The 13,066-nt window shown below is 39.6% G+C and overlaps 1 protein-coding gene across 19 annotated transcripts in view; it reads right to left on the reverse strand.

Annotated features, from left to right (window-relative positions):
* GTDC1 (glycosyltransferase like domain containing 1) overlaps positions 1–13,066 on the reverse strand; it is a 342,121-nt gene that overhangs the window by 242,146 nt on the left and 86,909 nt on the right. For 17 of the 19 annotated variants that reach the window (XR_013930064.1, XR_013930065.1, XR_013930066.1 and 14 more), the window contains 2 exons: positions 5,927–6,094; positions 2,789–2,962 (listed from right to left, as the gene is read on the reverse strand). The exons of 1 other annotated variant lie outside the window; for it this stretch is intronic. Coding sequence is in view for 12 of the 18 variants with exons in the window: in XM_080399708.1 (XP_080255834.1) it covers positions 2,789–2,962; positions 5,927–6,094 (342 nt within the window). In the remaining 6 variants the exon portion in view is untranslated. The remainder of the gene's footprint in view (positions 1–2,788; positions 2,963–5,926; positions 6,095–13,066) is intronic. One more of the 19 variants, XM_080399703.1, reaches the window with a different exon arrangement.

Raw genomic sequence — 13,066 nt, forward strand, 5'->3', positions numbered from 1 at the left:
GAAGAAGAAAAGCAGTGATGGGATGCCCATCTGAAATATTTAAATACACATTACAGACATGTACAATGGTACCTCACAGTATTCACAAGTATTTCCTACCTTCACTTTTAAGTGATCATTTACTATGCTGCTTGTGCTAGTTTGTGCACCCACCACCTACAGTAATTACATTAAAAGGTAGATCTGCTACAGAATTAACTCACGTGACACACTCCTTTATTACTCTAGTTTTGATCAAGGGGTCAGATGTATTTTATTTTGCCCTACAATTGCAGTATTAATCTAAAATAATCTTTAAAAGATCACCATCACATGCACGAGAATGATTTCTTAGATCACCTCTCTCCCAAATCCAAACAAAGATTATGTTTCAGACACAAACACACCCTGAGACATTCACACGCAAAGTAAAAGAGGTCAAAGAAAAAAGAAATAAAAAAACGCACACACAACCAAACCACCCTGGTTATTTTGCCTTCAGAATTTTTAAATATTTTCCCAACATCTCCACAAAATTATGCATTTTAAAAAGACTGCAGGCACTGAAATGATTGTCAGTCATGCAAATAATCACTTACTTACACTGTATGAGTTTGGTTTGGATAAAGCAAATTACCATTTGAAAATAACTTGAAAAACACTCTGGGCTAAGAGCTTGCTTTATAAATTCTAGCTTGGCCACAATTTTTCTTAACCTTTTTCTCCTCAATCTCCATTCAGTCACTATACGAGCACAATCTAAATTAAAAAAACAGCATTTGATTGCCACAGGTGCACGCAACATTAGGTAAAAAATGATCTTGTAAAGAAATAGTAAATATTGGCTGCAGCTGAAGGTCAAAACCCCAAGAACCTTAGAGTTACACAGAAGCAGTACTTTCTTCTTTTTTTCTTGTGATAGGGGGCTTTGTGTAAGAAAACACAGATCTTACACCTAGAGTTAGTCGCTGGGTAAAATCCATAACAGAAATAATTGAGGTGATGCTAATCTGTCTTTCCAATTGCTCTGCTGGGAAAGTTTTACAGTCACCTGGTTGTTGAGGAACACCATCATGTGATTTGGTCCATCACTGCTGAAAATAGCTTGGCGACATAATTTCAAGTGCAAGAGCCACGACAAAAGCATGAAACATGTCCTGTTCTGTGGGATGAGATTAATAGAGAAGCGGGACATTAAGAAAAGCACACAGCAAGATGTGACATCTTTCTACTTCACCAGTTTGGGTAGTGGTCTAATGATTTTACCCACCTAATCACCTTCTGCTCTGGACAAATGATCACCATCTGTATGAGTTCAGACCAATTTGTCAGGTCTCGTTTGACCCCATCTGCCAGGGTTGACAAGTCCAAAAGAGTTGATGTAATATATGAGATGGGTTTATCACAACTTCATCTCCAAAACTACATTTGGGCCACATGACTTCCTAAGGTATGCCAAAACCACAAGACCCTTTTAAAATGGCTTGATATCAAATATGCTGAGCATTCACGGCATTGCTTCGCTCTTGGGAAAAAAAAAAAATCTCTCTAAGAAGTAATAGTAGATCCTCAAAGATATATAGGTACTGCCCTCCACTGCCATCCAGGTGGCCAAGTCCCAAAGGAACACTGGAGGATTTTAACCCCACTTGCCAAAAAAACAGGTTTAAAGACTTAACTGTAGACATTGATTTCTAAACAATCTCCATCAGTGCATTAGAATTTAAAGTTTTCCAAGATACTGAAATGCAAAACCTTGCAGCGCGACCATCAATAGAGTGCACGACCCCAGCTCCCATACTGAAAACCTTCTACCCCAGCTACAAAAAAGAATATTTACTATTTCTTTACAAGATCTACTAACGCATATGTGTATTTAGCCTTTGAAATAACTGCAAGTACGAGCTGGGCAGGGACAAAGATCTCCAGTGTGGCCAGAACTTGTTATCAGATCAAAAGCCGGACTCCTGCAAAGTCATTACAGTACTTTCCACCCTTATTTCAGCAAAAAAAAGCGTTCCCAGCATCATGTTGGTTTTAAGAGTATAATCAAATTGCAGAATCATACTCTATTTAGTGCCGGTCCCATTGAAGCACAGTTCCTGTTCAGTGGGAGGAGAGTCCCTTATAACAGGAAAAACAATTGTGCCAGGTTTAATCAAAAGTGAAAAGGATCTAGCGAATGTTCCCTTTGAGCCACATAACCCACCACTAATTTCAAGACGGGCTTTGAAACGAGGGTAATAAAAAACGTCCTTCAGAGTAACCGAGGAAGACTGAAGAGCAACTCCCGCCGCAGCTAATGCCAACATCTGCAAGTCTGCGCCCTGCAACGGGGATGCTCTGTGCCTACCTGGAAAGCAATAAAAGAAGAGGTAGGGGAGGGAGGAGGCAATAAAATCCCACCGCAACACACCGAGGGAAATACAGCGTCTTGACTACAGGCTTATCGCTTTTACTGTTCTCTAGCATTTCTTTCTCCTCCTTGACCTCCCTTGTACAAATATATACAGAGCTGAGAAGCAGCCAACTCCTTCAAGACTAAAACAAGGGGGAAATCACTAAAACAAGGGGGAAATCACTCATCCTGAATAACACACGTCTGTACGACACGCGCTAAGGACAAGCTTGGCAAATCAGACGCTGCCTGAATAGCCTCTGATTATTGAAATACATTTATCAATTAGGGGATTTTGCATATTATCAAACTCTTTCATTAACGATGCTTTAGCTGATTAGTTAGAACGTCACCATAAATAGAGAGTTTTGACAGGCTGGAGGCAATTTATGACGTGGAAAATGTACTGACCTGCTCACATCAGGAAACCTGACTGGAAAATAAAGAACTTGGCACTTCGGTCTGATTATTTTTTCCAAATCCTTAGGTCTGTGGTCAGGAATCAGCTTCATAAATTTTCCAATGGATGTAAGAAACGATTCCATATTAAAAGCAGAGTTGAACACCACAACATCAGCAACCAAACTGTAAAAAGTGGTTAAGATTAATGAACATACTGCTGCCGCAAAAGAGAATTATTTTCCGTGCAGTAGAAACAGGATACGTAGTCTCATAAACAAACGAAAGGTGTAAGTGGCATGCTAATTAAGAAAAGCCTTTTCACGTGAATTAGGAGCAGCATATGTATCTTAATCAGAAATGTCTTGATTTCTGTCTACTCACTCCTTGAAACAGTTTTTCACTTTTTTGTAACTAAGTAATAAATTACTATTATTCATCTAAAGGAGCACATCCTATTCTATCTGTGGACTACTTCCTATTCATAAAAGGGTAAGAATAGTATTACTGTCATTACCTCTTAAAAGCATTAGAAACAGATAAGGTCCACTGTAAAATGACTTTTGTAGAAGTAAACTTAGAAGAAAATTAAATTTCCTTAGAAATAATCCTTTATACCGAAAGACAACGTACCTTTGGTTAACATACATTCAACTGACCATCAGGTAGCATCAGGTAGCAGGAACAAGAGAAATGGAGTGGTGTTTTAACCTACGCATACATAATCCTGATTGAAAGTATATTGACCATATATATATAAAAAAACCACACAGCAAACAGTACAAAGAAGTTTGAAAAAAAAATGGCATGTTAATGCAATGTTTTGTTCTTTACTGCCGTGTTTGAAAATCAACCGGATCAATAATTTTAAGATGCAGTTAAACGATAATGTAGGTATTACTTCTCCACTTAGAGTCAGCTTTAAAAAAATGAGAAGCTATCAAAAAACGTGAAATATCTGGAAGTTTATCCTGGAAGTGCTGACACAATCTTAGCTACACTGGCAAACACGCACCGCTAATGGAGGTAAGAAATGCTTTATGGCCGGTTGGTTTTCTCAATATGTTATATATTGTAATACAGACCTATGGGTCATAAGATACATTGAGGACACATGTTCATAAGTCACCAGGCTGGTGAAAAGTATATTTGAGGTGAGAGGCTGTCATTCATCCCCACTGTGTCTCAGTGCTGTCTGGTCAAGAAAGAGAACTGACACTGCTCACCAAAGCAGCAGGAGTCAGCAGGAAAAGCAAAGCAAAAAAAAAAAAACCAAAAAAAAAAACCAACCCCCCCCAAAAAAAACCCAAAAAAGAAAAAAGAAAAACACCCCAAAAACCCCTCCAACATTAGTGAGAGAAATAATCCTTTCCAAGCAGACTGTGGGTGCTGAAATGCTTTCTGCAATCCCACCCTCTTCCCACTCTTCCCCACCTATGGTCTTTAACCCACTGGTCTCCTTGTTTTTGGACAAATGAACCAGTTATCTTTTCTGCACTGATTTACACATGACATGAGGCAGCGCAGGAGCCCAGCATGTTCCTTTGCTGCTCTCTGACATGTAGCAAAGACTCCAACACCATCATCTCTGCTTCTCTTGTGCGTGAAGCCTAATCTGCCCACCTTTTTCCTGCAGGCTCTGCATATCACTGGCAAATTAGAAAGCTCCCATCACCATCACTGCCCGAGCAGCTAAAAGCAATCTCAGGCATCACTGAAAAGTGTGATTTTTATTATATGAACTCTCTAGAAGTTAGCGTATTAAATCAGGGAGGAAAAAAATAAAAAAATTCCTTCCCTAATGATCCAAAGCACCAACCTCAAGATTCAAAGAGCTCTAATTTTAATCGTCTCCAAAACCTCCGCGCAAAGCTGGAAAGATAGATTTTTCCCTTTTCTAACAGGTCGGGAAGGTGGGGAGATGGCATGTCCTTGCAGATGACCATTACAGACGGTACAGAGGAGATGGCTCCTATCTGCTGTTAAAAATGGGGTTTCTGTGGAGCATCTATAGAGCCCATCTTTTTTTTTATTATTAAAAGAAGATGCTTTTATTCTCTTATAAAAATGCATATTTTGAGGACAAATATTTGTCAGCTTACAATAGATGCGTGAAAAATCACTGCCAGAATAAAGCAATATATATATATATATATATAAAAAAATTCCTTGCCCCAGTGCCAAAAAACCACATCTTTTTGTTCTAACATCTGAAAATGGCTGCTACTGTTTCCGAAAGATCTTTCACTATACTTCCTCATCTTTACTGCTCAGTAAGGGAAACGTGTTACAAATGCTGTTGCAGAAGCAGCTACAGAATGGCCAGAGTATACACAGATCGTTATTTGAGAAATTTTAGTATCAACCGGCTTACATTATAAAGAAGAAAAAGCTTAACTTGTACCTTAAAATGCTCCATCCCTTTTCCTAATAATTCTCCGACAAACAGACAGGTGAGAAAGACGATGGAAATGAATTTATTTCAGTTCAAAACCACTGAGTTTTGCTGTTTCACTTAGGTCTGTACAGTGCCTAACCACAAAGCTTTTCAGTGTTGCTGTTATTAACTTCTTTCATTAACTCAGATTCAAGAAATACATTTGTTTTTAGCAACAATAAAGGACCACAGCCTTTAAAACGTCTGGGTATTTTAGCACTGCACAATTTCTGAATACTAGATGAAAGAAATATAAGGATTTATCTGGTATGTTTACTGCCCTCTCTTCACAAGAAAAGTGCTGCAGTACATTTTAATTTCTGTTTATTTCCCTAAAACCCTTTATATAATTTCAGTTGGATGCCGTAAAAGCTATGGCCAAGCAAGAGCTGATTAGCTGCAGCTTTGTGAAGCATCTGTGAAACAAAGCATCTTGCTTACAGCCAACACACAGGTCAAAATCCCCACCGCTAATGGGGACACTGTGGTGGCCCAACAGAGCATTGGTGGACTTGACAGAATAAATTGAGATGAGTTTACAGAGCGGGTTTGCCACAGGACTTTTATCAACCTCTCTTCAGGACTCTGCTGGTACTTCTGTTTGCTACAGGGTCATCATTTATACAGAGGAGGACGACTCAGGCTTAGAAAGCCACAAGGCTGTAGACAGAAGGACACCGTAAGTAATGTGAGGCGCTGCAAGAAACACCTACCATGAAAGAATCTGGTTGTATCCATACTGAAAATCCCTTTCCTGGCATTTCTGGACAGGATATGCCAATTGGTTCTCATGGAAGTAGAGGACCTTTTTCAATTTGCCAAGGTCAGGGCGGAGGGCAGTGAGTTCAGCCAGGTTAAGCACCGAGCTTGCAAAGAGGATCCTGGAAAACAAGGAGAGCAGTGTTTACTGTCTGTGAGCATGCTAGCAGGGGTCACCCCTTCCCCTTCTCCCCCCCCCACCCAAGAAAAACATAACCCCTATAGGGACACATCAATAGCTAAGCCTTAATACCATGTAGCAGCATTCAAAGTTTTGATCTCTTAAAAAGCAGCTGCTAAGAACCCAACTAGAAAAGCACTGAATCTCATTGGTCTTCCCAGCTCGGTTACAGAGAGATGCAAAATAAAAAAAAAAGCTGGATGGATTTTATTGAAAAAGGCAAGAAAAGCTGTATCTGAAGGACAAATGGAACAAAGATAAGGCTGACTAGGGAATACTTTGCTTGCCAGTTTCATTACACTTTACTTCTTTATGCAACCGACTACTGAAATTCAATATATGAGCAGGAATGGCACATGTTCGTGTTATGACATAAACCCTTTTGATTTATGCAGTGCACTTATCTAGTACAGTCTGTGGGGTTTTTTGTTGGGTTTTTTGTGTTTTTTTTTCCTGTTTGTTTGGGGTTTTTTACTCACCCTTTTTCTGTTTTATTTTCACATTTTTATTAGGTACCCTCTATAATGAAATGTTGTTTCTACCCTCGCGCCCCGGCGTTGCCGTAGCACTCCTGCCTATTCCACAGTCCGCAACACTGCAAACATCCTTCAATTACATAAAGCAGGCAGGCACAAACAACACTAACAAGCTGCTTTCTTAGCCTCGTATAACTAACCAGGCTCTCAGAAAATGAATGTATTTAAATGTGTAATATGACATCGTGACCCTACTGTAACCGGTGGCAGATTTCCCTGCATTTCACCAAAAGCATGCAAGCATCTCCTGTCCCCTGGCTAGCACTGCTTTCAAGCAAACGGAATCCTGAACCTACAGAGAACTGCAGAGCTGTAGATAGTTGTGCTAAGACATTTCTTATCACAAGGGATTACAAAAATATTGAGATCAGGTATTTATTGCACATAAAACACTAAGCTGTAATAAATTACTTTTCAACATTGCATGTTTCCAACTTTTTTTTTTTTTTTTGCTATTTTAGTGGTTCAGATTCAGAATTGATTTACGCAGTGTTAAATTCTTTCGAAATCTTTCCTATTTTTTCTATTTTTATTCCTATTCTTCCTCTTCATTATCCCATTTTATTCCCATTCTTCCTATTGTTACATGGATTTTGCGTTCAAGATTGCTGCCAACCCAACATCACTAATATGATAAACTTCTGAGTCTGGCTGTCAACCTTAAAACTCATGCACTTCTCCAAACATCCATAAATATACATATGTATAACATACACCGTTTCTTAGATAATCTGTATCTACAGAACAAATGCTTCCTGGAGAACAGATTCTGTATCCATCTTCATCAACCCCAGTCAATGCTAATCTGAAAGGCTTACGAAAGAAAGAGATGAATGTTATTGCCTTGTTCATCAAATATTTGATTGTTCTAAAGGGACTGTCAAACAGAATGCCAATTAAGATACGAGCTCGGGTTTATTACAAGCCATACTAAGAGGGGGAAAAAAATAGTTTTACATAAGTCATCACTTATTTGTCACAAAGAGTAATAACCTCCAGACCTCGTAACGACCTGGGTGCCGCCACAGTGAAAGCAGAAAGCTTCCGATGGGCGATGCAACACCCCTGCTCGGAATGCTGCCAGCTTAGCACTAGCGTGACAAAGAAAACATGAACAGGACAAAACCTATCCCAAATATTCCAAAACCCGAGATGAAATGGTTGCTTGGACAAATTTTGGCGATTTCTGGATTACATTATAGTTTATCCTTTCCTTCACTCATTTTTCAGAAAACCGCTTTCTGCCATGAGTTAGGAAGAAAACTGAACTGATGCAGGATAACATCTATGAACTTGGCTGCGTTTGAAGGGAGAGAGGAAAAAAAGAGATGGCACGTTGGGATTAAAAACAGGGGAAGCAGTGCAGAGCAAGGCACAAAAGCAGAAGTGGAAAGAGAAGGGCGGGGGGGGGGCAAGGTTAACATGATGACTGGAGAGAAAAGGGCAATGGGGAGCACGGTGAGCGATGAGAGCCAAGATTTAAGCTTGAACAAAACCATGTAGCTCAAGTATCTGAACTCGCTCAGATGAACGACAAAATAACTAGAAGAATATGAAAAAAAAAAGATGGTTATATCCACAGGACAGAAAAACTGTTTGAGCACCAGCTTCAGACAACTCTTAGGAATTCAACAGCATCATCAGAGAGCTCTAGAGGCTAGCAAGAAAGGCCAGCACCTTGGTGAGTTTGCAAGGGGTAGACCCAAATTTTCTCCCCTGTAAGCAGAAAACGATAAGACTCAACTAACAAGCAGGTTGCTTATCACTGCCCTGCTCATCAACAAACCAGCATCGAGAGAAAACTGTTGCAATTTCTAGCAAGTTCAGATTTTAGAGCCTGAAACGACACTGCTTACATTTCTTACAGCGAGAAAAGAGTAAAACTAAAGCCATTTAAGTGGTCATATTATTTAAAAACACCCTCCCCGATTCACTCGCATCACTTCACAGAGCTTCCAGAATTTAACCCAACAACTGAGATGCTCTTACACTTGTTTCTTTACTGGCATAAAAGCTGCTAACTACCAGCACTAACCAATTTCTCTGGCATTATAAGCTTAAATAACACCTGACAGCGAGTCCCCGTGAACATGCCCACAGAGCAGCCACGTACGCAGCTGATGGACTCACGCAGGGCACTGGAGGATATGCTGGAGTGTATTTCCATTTAACACCTATAACAAGGGGAAGAAAGGGAAGTTTATTATAATGTAATGTGCGACATAAATATATGTCCGTTGTCATTCTGTGTGACATCAACTTTCATTTTACCTCGGGTTATTATTTAAGTAATAAATCCTAACAAGGTGAGCCTTATCATCCTACGGAGTGTATCCGGGAGGTAGAGACACAAGGTGATGGCAAGAACGCTTGAGACATGATAATTCCTGACAGCTGCTGCTTGAGCACAAGTTAAATTGAACAGTTTATCTCAGCATAAAGATGTTATAAGGTTTTATGTTTAATTTAAAAAAATTAACATAAAACCCAGAGAAAGCAGAGTTAGGCAATCTTTCACAAACATGACATACTACAATCACTGTATAAGCTGGATTAGTACTTATTACCATGCTACTAGAGAATTAAGCTGTTTTTAGACCACCAAAGAGCTTTAAATTGCAACTTTTGTCTCTGTAAGAGAAACCTATATTTAAAACGTCTGCTAAATTCAAATTAACAGCTACATCATTAACTTACCACCTCACAAAACCCCCTAAATTTCAACTGTTATTATGGTATTCTTATCTAGACCTATCAACACTACAACGTAGAATATATACAGTCCTCTGCAAGAAACATACTGGGCGAATCCTCACAAAACCTGCGCTGAAGGTCACATTTCTAACATGACTGACCTAGCCCTCCTTCCCCAAAACATCCCCAAGTATTTTACTGTGTAATAAATTAAATTCTTCACTGGAGCAGGACCACCACGCACACCGTAGCCTCACCGCCTCAGAGGCTGGCCGAATTTCAGGGCCGCCACCATCCACGTAAGCCTCGGTCTTACACTAAGCTTGTCCTTAATCTGAATCACTGAATAGTCCTGACTTCCCAGGAACTACTCGTGTGCTTAATTCATACCACTATTCCCAGGAAAGATGCTGAGCATGCTTGCAGGTTCAGAACCGCAACGCGTCCAGAGAACGCTCTGACCTTTGCTACCGTCTTCCCCATTATTGTACACCAAAGGACTGAAAACCAATAAAATATAGAAGCCTTTGCTTTTTTTTTTTTTTTTAATTACCAGCAGACAAAATGACTAATACAGGTTTCCATTCATATCACGCAAATTATAAAAATGAAGGTGCTAAAGTATTTTTATTTTGCTTTATAAATCTTCTTTGTGTCACGTAACCGTGATTTATTCTTTTATGGCATCGCCCTAAATCTTTCAATTAAATTCCCATGCAACTTAACTAAAACCACATTTTGCCTTCCCCTTGGGAGACCACACAGGGCATATTTATGTATCTATGGCTATGGAGGCTGAACTCTCCAATTCACCAGGCTCACAACACAAAGCCAGTTTATAACAGTATCTGATTTGTCACGGAATATTCCCTCTGCCTGGCAGAAGCTCCGCTGGCACGAAGGACTGGCAGACACAGCCACCACTGCAGCACAGGTAAGGCAGCATTCCCTGGAAAAGGATTACTGTGGGTACGCTCCTGCAGCTGCAACAGGGACTCTCCTGTGCTGCCAACAAAATCCGAGGCCATAAATCTCTGCTGCAAAACAACTACATTCACAGTAAAATAAGTTTACGATTGAAGATCTGGCAGTCCAAGAAGAGGTACGAGCGCTCTTCATCTGCCATGTGCAGTTTTGCAATAAAACAGATTTAGATCTAGATATCAGTACAAATATGAGTTTTTTGGGGGAAATGAGTGCTAAAAAAATAAATACTGTTCATTAGGTGTCACTGACCGAATTGACATTCACTCATCTTTCAAGAGGGGAGCATGATGCTGGATAAAGTATTGCTGCACCAATCTAGAACTGAAACCTTGAGCACCTGGAGGCATCACATCCCACTGTACTTCTCACAAGGCAGTGACTGCTTTATTCTCACAGAGCTTCAAGTTATACTGTATCTATAAATTTTTTCCTGAAATGTCAGTTGGGATGCCTAGTACCAGACAGCAGTGTTAAACAGTCAGATTTTCACGCCAAGTAGGGGTTTGTTTGGGGCATGGCCACCGGAGACCACACAGGCACTACAACCCAACAAATCACCATCAATAACCGTAAAATGTAGTCACGCCACTGTGGATGGCTGTGTCTCCTCTAGCTGCTCAGAAACCAACCAAAATTTTATAGCAATTGACACAAGTAGTTGGGGGAACCATCTGCAGGGAGATGAGGGGCAGCTCATCCTTTTAGCGAGGGCAAGCACAGCTGGGTAAGAAGTACCGGACACTGCTCCTCTATGTTGCCTCCTTAAAGGCCAAGGAGAAGACAAGAGGGGTCATCCCCATGAACACATCCACCTTGAGAAACAAGGGCTTCAGAGATGGTGGTGTCTTCAAGCTCCTCAAGATCAAACCTGAGGGCTTCAGTTCCTCTGTCATAAAGATTCCAGAAATTCAGACGAGTCCACAGGTTTGGCTTGAAGTTATTTTTCAACTGCAAAGTGTATATCAAACAGCATTATTAATGCCTGGAATGTTAAACAGACTGGTTATTTTTGTTTATTATTACACATTTTTGTATTATCAACTTGCAGAAGTTGCATTTTCATCACTAGACCAAGAGTACACAAATTGCAGATATAAATGCATTTCCCACTAACAATAGATGACTCTGAATTTCTGAACAATAAATACTAATAAGTGATAATGTATGACAGTATACAGTATAATAAATAATAAATTAATGATAATTTTTTGACATGGAATGTACAAATGTCAAAACCTCTTATAGATAATATATGTCATGAATTAAGGTTTTTCTAGATAGAGCATTATTTGAAGTGTTTACAGAAATAATTCAGTCATACTATTTTAACATTCTTTATTTTTCAGAACAAATCACAAGGGCTGTCATGCCTTTCATCTTAATTAGGCCATGTGTTTGTCTTATTTATTTCTATGTACTTTCATAAACGTTTACAAATATTAATTGTAAAGAAAGATATTTTTTCCTCCTGCTGTAATTACTATACGTACGTATAGTACACAGTGATAAATATTCATGGCTGATAACAGTGAGTAGTTCTGGATCTGGGGTTTGCCTTGTATGCTAAAATACAGTAGAAATGAATAGCTTGTTTTGAACTCATACTGCCAATCCATTTTTTGATATTTTCATTTAAAAATACATCTTCCCTCATTTTACAGTATGTTATTTTGGATTACAGTTCCAATTTTTGGTCCTACCGTGAAAGACCTTAGTCATGCTTTCCAAAAGAATTTACTGCCCAGAACTCAAATGCATTTTCTCCTTCTCCATATATACCACACCCTGAAAAAAAACCCACCCCCCTGCATGCACATCTGCTGTTTGACACAGCTGGAGCAGAAGGGGGCTGTGTTTCCAGCCCAGCTATTGCATGGCCCACCCTTTCCTGTGTCTCCTCATGCCATCCAGATTTCCAGACCCCATAACGGGGGGGCAGAATTTTTGAGAACCTCCTGTCTCAGCCTGCTGACTCCATCAGTGTTATCCAGCAAAAGTAGAACAGGGCTGAATCTCAATAACAGCAAACCTCCCACATTTAAAAAATTCAAGAGGTTACATAAATGTGTTGTTTAATTTGTAAATTATTGGGGTTCGCTCTCAATTGTCCTAGCCCTCTGAATCTTTATTACAACCAGCTGATCAGAATATTTATGTACAATCAAATCTCAGAATCCAAATTTGTGGTGAGATCCTCAGCCAACATAACCAGTTTAGAACTAGCCTTACACACTTACCTCTATTTTGTATGACCTTTAACTCAGAAAGATACCAAAAAGGATGTGAAAACAGTTAATTAAAACAACTTTTCTATTTCGCTTCAAGAAGTAAGCTTGAAAAAGAGCCTTTCACAAATAAAACTCTTGACTTTTGAGAGGGGTGTACTTTATTTGGATTGCTTTGGTTTTCAGGCAACAACACTGAAGCGTCTTGAATTTTATGAAGTGTGTGGTACTGTTTTTTTTCCCTGATTTGTAATTAAATTTGGCTTCAATTAATTACTGACAGATGCACATTTTTACTTTAGTGGCCAGATTGTTCACCATGGGCTACATCGTCCTCTGTTTCCACGAAGGGAGAGGTCAAGACCAAGCAGCTATAGCTCTGTTGATTGGGGGAAGAAGAAAGCCATGAATCTGTATGATCCTCATCCTCCTCACTCACCTTTTGTCAGCATTAAATAATGAAGCAAAAGC

This window comes from Falco punctatus, assembly GCF_963210335.1.
Source record: "Falco punctatus genome assembly, chromosome: 8".
Taxonomy (NCBI): domain Eukaryota; kingdom Metazoa; phylum Chordata; class Aves; order Falconiformes; family Falconidae; genus Falco; species Falco punctatus.